The sequence below is a fragment of the Phytophthora ramorum genome (genome assembly GCF_020800215.1).
Source record: "Phytophthora ramorum isolate Pr-102 chromosome Unknown Phyram_PR-102_s0009, whole genome shotgun sequence".
Taxonomy (NCBI): Eukaryota; Oomycota; class Peronosporomycetes; order Peronosporales; family Peronosporaceae; genus Phytophthora; species Phytophthora ramorum.
The window spans coordinates 161,800-176,020 of NW_027150655.1; the positions used below are offsets into that span (position 1 = coordinate 161,800).

The following is a 14,221-nucleotide window of genomic DNA, read 5'->3' on the forward strand; positions in this document are numbered from 1 at the left end:
TGCAGACTGGCTGCACATTGGGCTGGTTGCACGACGCTGCCAGTGACTCGACGGCATTTGTGCGGCGAATGCTACCGCAAGCAGATCAGTGCCCAAGTTCAGGCTGAAGAGAAGCAGTTTGATGTACCGCTGTGCAGAAAGCGACTATTTTTCCAAGCTGAAGTCGCCGTCCATGCGGTACTTTGAAGACGGTCTCGCTTGGGTCCCTCGCCATTCCTGAGACCATGACATCAACACGACGACGGGGCTAAGACGAGATAGAACATTGATTTCCGAGGCAGGCGCACGCGAAGTATATTTATTCAGAGTAAGGCATGCGATGTTCTTGTAGTGACGATGCAAAAGTTTCGTGGACTAACCGATGGTGACTGTTTTGCCAGTGTGTTTAGTGAAGGTGTGCAGACTCTTCATCGCGAAACGGATGTCCTGTGGTGGTTTGCCATCGTGGACGCAAAAATAGTCCTAGCACGAGCCGCTCCGCCTTCCTCAGCGCTGTGGGCAAACACACTGGGGGTTCTTGCTGTCGTTCGTCTGTGCTAACATCAGTCAACAATCGTGAGCCCTCTCGGCAGTGCGTTATCAGCCCGAATACGCCGGGTGTGTGGATGCTGGGATGGTGAAGCACGAGTGGCCTGGGTTGTCCGAGTTCCGGGATCATGCGGTGAGCGGCATCATTCTGCCGCAAGCTCCTGTGCACGACGTCCTCGAGAAGAAAATCGTGCAAGACGCCAAACGAATCGGGCTCTCCAACCTTTCTGTGCCGCGGCGAACCTCAATTTTCCCGAGTTTATCGCAAGGGCTAACCCGGGCGATACGAGTGCTACCAAAACCAACTGAAGGCGATGAGCGTCAGGCTTCACGTATTTCGTTGGGGACCCAAAAGCGAAGGCAGCGATCACGCGCTCTGATTGTCGTGGTTGAACGATTCGGACGGTGGATTCTAGCGCGGAAAAAGTGGTGTACACCAGCAAACATCTTGGCCGCTGCAAGTTTTGCGGACTCGGTGTACATTTTGCTGAGTACTCCACTGCGTGTGGGGTTCTATTTCGACCCGTGGCAAAGTGCCGTACACTACGATGCTTGGTTAGCAGAACTTGTTTTGTTCACCGTCATTGACGTGGCCGGCAGCCCCTTGCGCCTCTGGAATTCTCGCAAAGAATTATCAATCGGTGCGCGGCTATTATTCCGTCAAAGAGTGAGCCAATCTGAGCTAGCTCCGCTAAATCAAGGCGATGACGATGATGAGGAAGGCAACACAAATCCTAACAGCAACCGAAGTATCCGAAGTTCCACGAGCGATGGCAAGAGGAGAGCTGCGCCTGGAGGGTTTTTCGCATGGATGTTCCTGCTGATGTACTGCGTTCCGTGGGAATTATTGATGCTGCTCATTTTGCGCGGCCAGCATGTCAACATTCTCCACGTTTTTGGACTTTTACGCTTCCCTTCTGCGCGCATACGATTGGGCCCGCAACTGGCAGCAGCGATCGGAAATATTCCCCAGCAACTGACTTCGGGCACCGTGGCCAATGCCGTAGTACTCTTTGTGAACGGTTTGTACTTTTGTCACGTCTCAGCCTCTGGTTACATGCTCTTAGCGCATTGGGAATGCGGCTTGGACTTCACGATGTGCTCGCCGACTCTCGAATCATCTGGCTGCTGGGTACTTCGTGATCGCTTGGAGAATGCCTCGTATTTTCGACAATATGTGCGCACAATCTACTGGGCTTGTAAGACCGTGGTCACACTGGGCCAAGGAGACGTTATACCCGTCACATTGATCGAGACGGGCTACCGAATCATTGTACAGTTTTTCGCTGGTCTCTGGGTCACAGCTATTCTAACAGCGTATACGTTCTACTTCACACACAAAGATGCCAATTTGACCAGCAATATCAGCACACGCCTTGACCAAGCTCTTCAGGTAAGTGATTCGACTGAGCCGACGTGAACAGATGTCGAGTTTCTTTTATTCTGATGGTCTTTCTCTCTGCATGTACTATAGTTTTTAGTAGCTCGAAAGGCCCCGAGGCAGCTTGTGAACTCAGTGGACACATACTTTCAGTACATGCAACGGACCCGCAATGGCGTGGAAGAAGAACTGATTCTGGCAGCTTTACCGCCACATTATCGCACCCAGTGCTCCCACTATGTGCGTTATAAAGCCATCGCGCCGCTCACAATTTTTCGACGGCGAAAAGGTGCCTTCTTGCGCACTATCATGGGGTCACTAGTACGTGATGTGTACGCTCCTGGGCAAATGCTACTACAACCTGGAGAAACAGACGAGATGTTTATTGTGGCCTGTGGAGAGGTGCGACTGGTTGACGCGCGAGGTAAATCAATCGGTCGCATCATGGCAGGTGATGCCTACGCCGAATACGCACTTTTTGAGCATCACTTAGCACGGCACCGACTGGAGGCTGCTACTTTCTGTGAGGTTTGGTATCTTCCTTCAAAGTCGTTTAAAGCTGCGCTGGCGAAACATTTCTCGAAGTTGGTGTATGCTTCACTGCTGCTGCAGAAGTTTGGCACGAAAACGCTGGCTACTGTAGACGACCGCACTTCAACATTCGGCAACGTGTCGGAAGAGCGCGTTGATTCGGTGACGTCAATGAAGACACGAGCACGACATTCCAAGGTCTTTGGACACGGCAGTCTTCTTCTACAGGCTGTCGAGGCACGGAAGCTGCGCAATGCTGCGGCTGCTATCTCTGCTGCTGCTGCAGACCTAGAGTCCGATCGTACTTTATCCAGCAGTCTAACACAGCTAATCGTGAGCAAGGTACCTAAGTGGCGGATGCCAAATTCGGCGTTCAGGCAGCAATGGGCACTTGCAGAGTGCATCCTAATGCTATACCTTCTCGCTGAAGTGCCGTATCACCTCGCCTTCCAACGCGGGTTTGGGCTTCTAAATGGTGTTGCGGGTGATACCAGTGATGGCACAACTCCACGAAGTTTTCAGATTGCTACCTTTCTCGCCTCGCTTTGCGTAGAGTTTTTTTTCTACGTCGACCTGTGCTTGAGGGCACGTTATTTTGTCAGGCTGTATGCTGGAGTTGAAATCAATGACGACTTCCTTGCTACCTCGGCTCGAAGTGGAGAGAATGGCCCCGCAGTGGGTTCTTCATTGGATGCACCCAATCCAGGTCTAGCGACACGAAGTTCACAGATTTTCCAACTATACTTGCAGCATGACAGTCTCGTGTTAGAGATCATTGGGCTTGCACCTGCTGCACTTGTCTGGGACATATTACCTAAAGAATTGTTCAGCAGGCGCAGCATCCATGTCCTTAGATGTCTACGACTGCTACGACTGCTGCGCGTAAGAAAATTACGTGGTAAACTGCACGGAGTGCTAGCAGGACGCGGTTACGGACCCGCAATTCAGCTCCTTTCAGACGTGGTGGTCTTTTGCACGTCAATGGCTCACACAGCAGCCTGCATTTTCTTCGCTGTAGCGGACAGGACTTCGTTCGAGGGTGGCCTGCCAGCCAATGGAGTGATGCCCAGATCAATTCCACTGTCTCAATGTCTCGAGGATGCCAGCCGTTTCGATAACTGCACCTGGTACATGTACGACCGCAGCGCTTTTGATATGGACGCTCCGTATCTGCGTTCAATGCTATGGAGTATTGTGATTCTTTCCACTGTGGGGTTTGGCGATATCGTGGCATTTACGACGCGTGAGTGCATTGTCGATGCGCTCTGGATCTTCTTCGGCGCTAACATTTGCTACATTACTAGTTGTGCTCTATCAAGCGTGTTAGCGCAGATCAACGTTCTCACAACCATTAGGCACGACCGAATCGAAGGGATTAACGTGCTTTTGATGAGTCCTAGTATGGCCTCAGTATCAGAGGCTACAAAGCGCACCGTACGCAGCTACTATGAAGCAAAGTGGAAGTTGAACGGCAGCGCGGTGGGCGACCTGGAGCTGTTTGAGCATTTACCTCGCTCGTTGCGTCGCGCCGTCTCATCCCAATTGTACGCACCAGACTTGCGTCGCTGTGCGCTCTTTGTTGAGGATCGCGGCCCCCGCACAGCAAGCAACAATGGGGATGCAGCACTGTTCATGCAACAGCTAGCACTCATTGTTACGTGCGAGCACTTCTTGCGAAACGTGATGGTAATCAAAGAAGGTCATTTGGCGGGCGAGTTTTTTGTAGTCCTCAGCGGGGAACTCGAGTGCTTACTGCCACCCGTGCCTCTGGAACCAGTCACAACGCCGACCAAGATTTTTTCTGCTAGTCGCCTAGCTAGAAAATCTATTCACCTTGTGGCCAATGCAGCTATGAAACGCACTCGTGATGGTGCACGGATGGCAGCATCAACATTTCGTTTGAAGGATGGAGCATCACCAGTGAGACCACATATCCGCCCGCTATTTCAAGGTATAGAAGAGGAAGGCTATTCCGTGCGATCTCGCTCCTCGGTTACGTCGCAGCGATCTTCAATTACAACATCGCTTCCTATGATGAAGCCGATACTAGTGAAGACAACAAGCGAGCGGCTACCTAAACTGTTTCGGTATGGAAGCTTAAAGCTGACCATGGGCGCAATGAGGGACCCTACGGTAGCTGACGCAGCCCCCGTTCCGATCTCAGTTTTGAAACAGCATGACTACTTCGGTGAGGAGAGTTTAGCCGATATTCCTAAGGTGTACGAGGTTAGTATTCGTGTGGTATCAAGCGCACGCGTAGCCGTAATACGGCGCCGTGACTTCTTAGCTTTGACCACTCGCTTCCCGCAGCATGTGGCACGTCTTCGAGCACGAAAAGTGGAGCTTCGTGAAAGGACTCGAAGCTTGGTCGCTGCTCATAGCGCTAACTTTCAAGGTGAGAGCAACAAGAAAATCGTACGCGTGTTGGGGACCTGCACATCTCTCTACGTTGATAGCAGTAAGTCGAAGCTGGAAAAACGCGGAGCACGCGTGGTGGACCCAACCAAGACTTTCGCACGCTGGTGGCACCGTACAATTGGTTTCATTCTCGTGTACAACTTTTACGTTATCATTTTTCGGCTGGCGTTCCTCCCGTACCCGGAAGCTGCTACCATGGCGTGGCTAACCGGGATCGACTACATACTGGACGTGTTACTATTTGCCGACGTGTACCTCAAGTTCGGCCACTTAGGTTTTACCGAGTTTAGCGAGCCTGTACTTGATCCAGAGGCCATTAAGCGCCACTACCGTTCAAGTGGTCGCTTCTGGCAAGACTGCCTGGGGATGCTTCCGATATACTACCGTGGAGACACCTTTGGTATGACTGCTTCTCGGTTACCACGGCTTTTGCGTTGCTTGCAACTTGGTGAACTGCTTCAGGAAATCCACACAGAGATCCAGGAACGATTTTTGCACGGCAACGCGGTGCTTTTAAGTGTTTTCGACCTGGTCAAGTTTTTCCTCATATTTGTGTCCACAGCTCATTACATTGGTAGCATCTACTACCTAATAGGCTGGGTGCAACTCGAGTCCGGACTCGTCACAACAAGTTGGGTCTCAGTGGACTTGGTACTAAAGCAGAACCCAAACAACCCAACCGTGCACTATATCCGCTCCATGTACTGGTGCCTATCTGCCGTAAGTATTAGCCTTTGCCTTTGTGGCTCACTCATTCGGTGTGATCTAACAGATTTGTATTTGACCGTAGTTTACTGTGGACTGCTTCGGCGATATCTTGGCGCGCAACTTCCTAGAGTCGTTCTACGAGCTTTTCACGTGTGTACTTGGGTGGGTTTTCATCGGGCAAGTCATTGGGCGCATTAACGCGTTGATGATTACACTCGACAAGGCGCGCAAGCAGCGCAACGACCGCGTGGAGGACTTTCAGCAATATGCAAAGCAGCGAGCATTACCCGACCGTCTGCGACAGCGCGCGATGAAAGGTCTATCCATTAAGGCAGCGTGCCAGCTGGAGTTGGGGCTGCATTCCACCTTTCGAGACCTGCCTGGTACACTACGAGCACTTGTTGCAGGAGAAATGTACAATGGTCTGCTGCAGCCTTTACCCGAGTTTGCAGCGCTAAGTCTTGCGCAACTGGAAGTTGTGGCCCGTGCACTCGTTCTCGAGATCTACCTGCCTGGTGACATAATTTGCGAGTCTAACCGCGTAGGTACTCGACTGTACATTCTCAAACGTGGCTGCGCTGAGCGAGTTGCACCCCGAACTGGAATCGTGTACGGTGCGCTCACGGATGGAGCTCTTTTTGGTGAGTTTGCCTTCTTTCTCCCCGGTTCGAGACGGCTCTTTTTCGTTCGAGCAGTGCAAACTTGCCAAGTCCTGCAGCTACACCGTCGCGCATGGGATCGCTTGTGGCCTCCTAGCGTGCGTGCACAAGTGGAGCAGGCTGTGCTTGCAGTGGTCACACGCAAGTACAGGCAAACAGCTTGGGGATTTTTGAACATTGCTAAGAATTTCTACATCAAGAACGACACACCTGTTCCGGCGCTAGGACCAAAGCGCCGATCGATCCCGTTCTTGCGGGCCTTCGTCCAGAAGAGCTCCAAACTAAGGGAATCCATGCTCAGACGCGCATCGAGAAGTGGGGTCACTGGCAGAAGCAGTAACAGTGGAGCCAACTCTCTGCTTCCAACAGTGATGCGAGGACCGGTTAGTGCATTTCGACGGCGTATATCAACACCGGACGTGTCGTCGTCTGCCTCTGAGATTGCAGAAAGAGACATACTGGACTCGTGTCGAAGCATAATGGAGTCATATCGGAGCGCTCGTGAGCAAACATTCGGAATTCCTGATGCCCTCGTGTCAACGCCTGTGCAGCCAATTAGTATATCACCGGTGTTGGCCTTGGAATCCGGCAAACCTCCTTCATCAACGTTTCCTCCAGCGTGGGCACCTCCCAACTCAATACCAGACGAAGAACCAAGGCAACCATTTGCCCGACTGTCAGCAAGTACCGAACTACGCTGGAAGCGCCACGAGAAGCGCCTTCGCGCTATCCAGCTCTTTCACGTAGCCTGGGGACATGTACAAGAGGACTTACGTAGTATTCGAGTGGTGGATGGGGCAGCAAGGAGGGTCACGCGACGACGGTCTTCGATATGTGTGCCGCCTTCGTATAACGAGACGCGATCGGCCCAGCTCAAGGAGATCGCAGTGAGCATTCGAATGAATGTCAAGCGACGACACTCCATCCAATCGGACCCCACCAACATGCAGTCAAAGTTTCAGCTGTCCCCCTCGGAAGTGCGTATCCTCGAACAGCGCATGACCACCGCACCGACTGATGTGAAGACGCGTTCCTTCCATCCTACGATGCTCGCTCAGACTGCGGGGTCCAGAAAACTCTCAAATTCACGGTGGTCGCGGTGGTGGCGAAGAAAAAGCAGAAAAGTTTCTCCATTTGTCTCGGCCGATACTCAGCTTGCGCTCGAAAACTCGCCATACTCTATTTGGCCGACGCCAGTCGTGCGAGGTGTGCGGTTTGACCAAAATTCCCGTTTCCGAGACATTTGGGCCGCCTTCATGCTGGCGGTGACGTTCTACTACTTGGTGATGATTCCGTTCCAAATCGGCTTTCTGGATGGCATTTTGAACGAAGCCGACAATCAAACTGTTGTCATCGTTTGGTACGCCTTCGAGTATTTGATTGCCGACGCGGCGTGCGTTGTGGACTTCGTGCTGCACCGCAACTACTTCGTGTACACGACCCGCGGCGGTGAGCTTGTGACGGACCCGGAGCGAATCGCTCGGCACTACTGGCGCTACGGCTGGTACTTGGTGGATGTGCTGTCGATGCTGCCAGTGGAAATTCTCATGTTCGTGTTCGTGGTGGGTCTGAGGCAAGCGGGATACGCGCCCCCACCTGCGACGACGTCCGAGTGGCCTCTCGGTTTTGCTCCGATGGGCGGGCTGCTGAACTGGCACACGTTTGCTTTCTTGCGCATTAACCGGTTCCTGCGCATCGTGCACCTGCGACCGCTGAGTGACCAACTACAGCGCTTTCTGCTGTACGACAGGCGGGTACGAGGCTTGACAGCAGGCACTTGCTACCTCGTTCGTCTCGCTGTCGACTTCTTGTTGGGGACGCATTGGCTGTCGTGCTTATTCTACGGCGTGTCGTACTTGGCCTACGACGACGGAGAGCAGTCATGGCTCACCACGCCAGACATGCTGGTGTTTGGAAGTGGCGTCCGCAATTTGGCAGACATTCGCAAGGTGCCGATTCTTCAATCGTACCTACGCACGTACCACTTCAGTATTGGCGCCATCACAACAGTTTGCTACGGAGACATCATCCCCATGAACGCGCAGGAGACTTTGGTCACGATGGCTGTGATCTTCATCTCGGTGGTCATCTTCAGTATGCTTTCGGGTGGCTTTTACAAGTACTTCGACATGGAGCTGGGTCGGCGTGCCGAATACGAGGAGAAGGTGGCTCAGGTCGGCCACTTCCTGCGCTTCCACCGCTTTCCAACCGATACGTGGCGACAGATGCAGGTGTACTTCGCTCTCTCGTGGCGCGAGAGTCGGGGTCGCCATGAACGGGATCTACTCCGAGGCCTGCCGCCTTCTGTCAGGCAAGACTTGGCGCAGCACGTGCACTCGAGTTTGCTCAAGAACGTGGCTCTCATCACGCGCTGCGACCCCACCTTTGCTCGGGCGATTATCGCAGCTCTGCAGCACGAGTCCTTCGTGCGCAACGATGTCATCATCCAGCGCGGCGACATGGAGCGAAGTCTCTACATCGTCGAAAGCGGCATCGTTCTCATCTCGGCCGTGCGAAGGCGAAAGCCTCCAGCTGCAGATGGTGCTGTTGATGTTGAGGAAGAAGACGACGAACCTCCTCCTGGCAAAGATGAGGCCTCCATGGTCTCCGTTAACGAGTGGGTGAGGGTGAGTATGCGCGCATCGATTCGCAAGCGCAAGTCGAAGAAATCGGACCCGGCAGTCTTCAAGAAGCGGCAGAAAAGCCTCGTGGCGCTAATGTCGCCCACCGGAGCCGTGACCGACATCAACGACCTGACGGAGCGCGAGGAGAAAATCTACAAAGGTCCGTTCGACTACTTCGGCGAGCGCTCGCTGCTGTTTGGCACGCCGCGCAATGCGACGTGCGTGGCGCTGTGCGTGACAAGTTTGTTCGTGCTAACGAGCAAGCGGTTCGAAGCCATCCTGGACGAGTTCCCGCACGAACGAAGCAACAGTGTGAGCGCGTGGGTCATGACGCGGACACCCGCGAAAGTGACCACGGACCAGGACTAGCAAAGCAGATTCAACATCGTTTGCACTGGTTACTAACCCCTTCCTTCGACTGCAATGAGCTCACTTTCAATTCAACACTCGAGCGTTAAAACTACAAACAGAATCAAAAGTTTCATTCCACTTGCTCCTGCCCTCATCTACGTCGGTCAATGCGTTTGCAGCAGCAGCAGCAGCTCACTCACTTGGCATCTAGAAGAAAAGGGCCGTGGCCAGAGCCAGCAGCGTCGAGACGAACACCGTCGACACGCCGTTCATGGCGGCGCCACTCGAGCTCGATCCGTCTGCGCCCGACGATGTCGAGTCCTTGGTGGACGAGCTGTCCGCGGACGCGTCTCCGGTACCGCCGTTCTCGCCCACAGCCTTCTCCAGAGTGGGGAACGTCCAGTCACTGGGGGCGGTCTCACACGCGTCCGACGTCGAGTTGCAGACCGTGCACGTGGAGCCGTAGAGCTCACGCTGGCAGCCGTAGTCCGAGTTACACTTCTTCACGTTGAGGTAGCACGCCGGGTTCTCGGCCGCGAGCTCCGCGGGGGTGGGCAGAGGCAGCATGTGCTCGATGATAGACGAGTCCAGGCCCGACGTCTCAATGAGACCGTTCGTCAGGTTGTAGTAGGCCTCGACCAGCTTCGTGGCGCGCTCCGAGTTGGCGTCTTCGTCCTGCGGGTTTTCCCAGAACGACAGGCCGTCGATCCACACACCGTCCGTCGTGGCCTCGAACTCGACGCCGCCGTCCTCGCAGAACTCCGTGAAGTTGGCGTACGTCTCGCCCGTCGTGTTGCTCACCATGGACGTGATCCCCACGAGGTCGTCGATCAGGATGAAGCCCAGCACACGGTACCCGAACGTGCAGCTAATGCCATCGGGCATGACGCCTACGTCGCACAGTCCCTGGCGGGTGCTGGCGCGGCACTCGGACGTCTTGTCGCTCCACTCCTCGAGTGGACACGAGTTGGGGAACGAGTACCACACGTTGTTCGGGTAGGGCGCGCGCGGGTCCGTCTCCTTGGTCGTGCCACCAATAAAGGGCCCGACCTCCGGTTCGCCCTCGTCGCCGTTAAAGTAGTAGCAAGCCGTGGGGAACCCCTCGCCGCCCGAGGACGTAGTGGAGCTGGGCGTGCAGCGGCCCGAGTCCATGGCAAGCATCGTGCCGTACTCGTTCTGGCTGGCCGCGTCCTCGTATAGCGCGAGCGTCTCGTTCGTCTGCGCAATGGCAAATTCGTAGAACACGACGTACGCCATGTCGTTCTTGCGCGTGCAACGCTCCTCGGTCGAGCGCGTATCGTAGTTAATGCCCTCGGCCTGCACGTACATGAGCGCACCCTCCACGGACGCCGTGTTCACCGTGTCCATGAGCCCCACGTAGGCCTCCGTGGCGTCGTCGTAGTACGTCGACACGAAGCGCTGCAGCTCATCGTTCCACGCGGGCATGTCGCTCTGCACACGCGCCTGCACCACGTGCACGGGGGAGAAGTGGTAGGCGTCCGACTGGGCCTCCACGGCGCCCGATGACGAGCCCGCCGACAGGGAGCTCATGAAGTCGTTAGCGGCAGAGCCGCTGGACGTCGTCGTGGTTGAGGTACTGGACGTCGTGGTCGAGGTGGACGAGTCGGACGTGGCCGCCGACGAGGCCTCGACCGTGCCGGCGCTGGACTCGGTCGACTGCGCGCGCACGGCCACGGCGAGGGAGGCCGTGAGCGCCAGAGTCGAGAAGACCTTCATGCTTGAGGACGGGGGTAGACGCGAGTCTGTGTAATCTGCGAACCCGAACGCGAAGTGCACACGAGAAGGCAAATTGGGAATTGGGAGCAGAAGCACATCAATCGATCAGACCTGCGCGCGCGAGCCAGTTCACGGGACCGGCTGGATTTTGAGACGCAAAAGGGGGCAACGCGCAACGCGACGACGCAGCCTCTACAGAATCTCTGTGTACAGATGCAACCAGCTGCGGGACATAGGCTTCTGAGACGGACTCGAACGGGAAAATCATCGCCGCTCACTTCCATCGCTATCGGACGGAGCTTCTTCTCAGTCAAGCAAGCGATCGCTCCTTTCACTCATGTGCGACTCAAGCGCTCCTTGTGCATCCTGCTGCAGCCGACGACCTCCATGCGACAAGAAGTCCGAAAGCCTCGAAAGTATCTCGGACAAGTCTCCGATCAAGCAGCAACCTGACCGCTTTTGACTCGCATCAGTGCTCGCCCCCGTGCAACCGCACGACTGTCGTGCCCTCTGCCAGTGTTGACACCCATCCCGCGCTCGCGTTGCCAATGCCGTGCGCACGTGCCTTCCCTCGCCAGCTGGGGCGAGGCGAGATAAACACGGGCTGCTGCCATCGGCCGAGCGAGCGTCAACGTCGGGATAGAGCGGCGTTGCAGGCTCAAGCAGGGCAACAAGCCTGGCCCCACTTGAGGCGGGGGTGGAACCTCGTGCATTACTGCGGCAAGCGCGCACTGGAAGGACAAGCTGCAGCTGAAACGCAGCGAACGCCGCCACCGGTCCTGGGTGTCCAATTCGCCAGGATGTGGCGACGTTGGAAAAGCGGCGTGGACAGCCTGCTTTTAGTCGCAGCGGCAATTAAATGTTGTCAGCGTTACTCGGCGACAGCTTGACGCTTGTGTGGCTCGCGACGATGGCGGCGACGAGCACCATCGAAATGAGCTATCCACACAGTCTCCGCCAGCGGTTGGCGCAGCTTTCTTGAGCCTGCAGCCATGTCCAACGTGGCGGCGAGTGTCGTAAGATCTTACATCTTTTTCGCGTCCAGCGTCGCGACTAGCATGGATGGATAGCCGTCATGCAGGCGACGCCAGCCACATATCGCTTTCCGCCCTAAGTTAGTGGAATAAGGCGCTTAGCGGCGGCACCGCCATCTTGACACGGGTGTGAGTCAAAAGGTAACGCACTCAAGTGTATGCCGAGTGTCTTCATGCCCACTTTTTGCTCGGGGTTTTGCTGTTTGCAGCCGACAACACTGTTGCCACAACAGTGACTTGCCCGGCTGCAGTCGTGCGAGTTGCTGCTGCGGTCGCGCGCTTGAAAACACCACGCTGCCGTGTGCCAAGTTGCCTTTGCCGTAGCGCAAATCACCGTCAAAGCTTCAACGAGAGCTCGCCCGCCGCAATGCGACGACGAGCTCTCTGCTGTCACGTTCTCGCTGTCGAAGACGACCTGACCCGCTGCACTTCAATCACGACGTGCATCTCGGTGCGAGCCCGCGAAAGGGACCAGCACCTGATAGGATGCCTCCACCGGTCCGTCAAACAGTGCAAGCGCAGCAAAGACGAGAGTCCAATCGAGCCAAGATGGCCTCGCTGGAAAAGGTATTGGGCCAAGCCAAGACCCTTGGCTGCCGCAAATGGTGTACGTTGGGACCGCGTTGCTACATACGGTAGCAATAATGCAATCTGAGACTGCGTCGGGTCGTCAGTGTATTCGCTTGTTGCGAAAACTGGCGGCGAGCTGTGCTAGTCAATGATGGCAGGAACAAGAGGTATGAAGGTTTCGGTTCTGTTTGCGCTGCAGTTTTAACTCTTTCTGTTTCTTATCGCGATCCAAGCAACCGAGTTTCTCTGGACGAGCGAGCTCGCTTCCATCCTTGATACTTCGGCTACCACAACAGCCCCGATGAAGGCATCCACACCAAAGAGGGTTTCCCACAGCCGACTGGCAAGTCCTACCTGTGTGTCCCAAGTATTGAGTAGCTCTCGCGTCTGTGCCATCGATCCTGACGTACGAGACTTCATCTCCATCTATGGCCCGAACGGATTCGCTGTGGCCATGTACGGCGCGGAGAACCAGATCGACAGGTGCTTTACTTCCATTGACCGCCTTCAGTCGCGCAAGAGGAACTGGGGGAAGAGGAACTGGCGCAAGCGGCAGCGGGTCAGCAAGACCGAATCCGAGTGCACTTCCAAGTGATAGGTAGTTCGTGAGGGTTTGTTTGGTACAGCCAGAAATGATAGCGTCACGACCTCATTCCAGACTTGCTGAAGGTCGAGCTCAGTGTTGCTGCAGTTGTAGATGGTGTCGACGTCGATATCGCGCATCGGGGTTCTTCTCAGGACAGACTGGTTGCTCAGACCGAAGAATGACGTGGCCAGCAGCGAAAGGGCAAGACCGCCGCCCCCTGGCTCGCCGCTCCGCTCCAAGAAGATCTCGGCAACGCTCGGCGAGGGGCTCGACGTGGTCGTCCCACCAGGACGGTCGGTCCATCGCTTGAACTACTTGCGTCGAATTGCGGAATGAGCAGGTCATGGCCCCCGTCCAGCAGTCTGTCTGCGTGCATGATACTCGATTGCCTTCGGGTTCGCGCTGGTGAAGCCACCACTAAAACTTTGCTTCGGTGAAGTCACAAGTCAAAGCGATGGGTACTGCCTTAGCGCATATCGGCAATATGCGCTAAGATAGGACATAGTGAGGCCACACTTGGCCAACCAGTCATAAGCAAACGGTTGCACGATGGCGCAGGGCAAAGGGTACCTCAAGAAGGGCAAGAAGGACGTGAAGAACTCGGGCGCCAAGCCCTCCAAGAAGGCGGTGAGCTACTCGCACAAGAAGTCGGCGGCCAAGTTCACCAAGAAAGGGAGTGCGTGCACCATTTGCCCTTTGCTTCCTACACCCAGACTCGATTCACTGACTGATGTTGCATTATTGATCAGATCCCACGACGGAGATCCGACGCGGCTGCAGCGGCATGAAGAACAACGGCAGCAAGGCGGTCACGGCCTTCATCAACCAGAACCTGGAGAACATCATGGCCAGTCGTGTGCTGCAGGCAGGCACGCAACTGGCACTGAGCGACGTGAAGGCGCACGGCAAGGAGCGACTCAAGGAGATCAACCAGCAGGCGCGTACCAAGAAGAAAAGCCGCGTGGCACAGAAGCTGTCGGCTCTGGAGAAATCCATCAAGGACCAGGAGGAAGGCGGCACCCGACGCAAGCGCCCCACGGCCGCGGCGGTCGTCCAGCACTCATAGATTAGCATCGCCACATTTATTCCTTTAT

The 14,221-nt window shown here is 55.4% G+C and overlaps 3 protein-coding genes across 3 annotated transcripts; 2 read left to right on the forward strand and 1 right to left on the reverse strand.

Annotated features, from left to right (window-relative positions):
- Positions 1–1,624: 1,624 nt before the first annotated feature.
- On the forward strand, positions 1,625–9,218 carry KRP23_9786 (Potassium voltage-gated channel subfamily H member 7; the record flags this gene model as incomplete). The annotated part of the gene is made up of 3 exons (XM_067895385.1): positions 1,625–1,921; positions 2,003–5,578; positions 5,649–9,218. The coding sequence occupies 3 exons, from the start codon at positions 1,625–1,627 to the stop codon at positions 9,216–9,218; spliced, it is 7,443 nt and encodes a 2,480-aa protein (XP_067741607.1).
- A 189-nt stretch (positions 9,219–9,407) lies between these two features.
- KRP23_9787 (uncharacterized protein) lies at positions 9,408–10,937 on the reverse strand (the record flags this gene model as incomplete). The annotated part of the gene is made up of 1 exon (XM_067895386.1): positions 9,408–10,937. One exon carries the CDS (start codon positions 10,935–10,937, stop codon positions 9,408–9,410), a length of 1,530 nt encoding a protein of 509 aa, XP_067741608.1.
- Positions 10,938–13,676: 2,739 nt separating this feature from the next.
- Positions 13,677–14,193, forward strand: KRP23_9788 (uncharacterized protein; the record flags this gene model as incomplete). The annotated part of the gene is made up of 2 exons (XM_067895387.1): positions 13,677–13,803; positions 13,877–14,193. The coding sequence occupies 2 exons, from the start codon at positions 13,677–13,679 to the stop codon at positions 14,191–14,193; spliced, it is 444 nt and encodes a 147-aa protein (XP_067741609.1).
- Between the last annotated feature and the right edge of the window lie 28 nt (positions 14,194–14,221).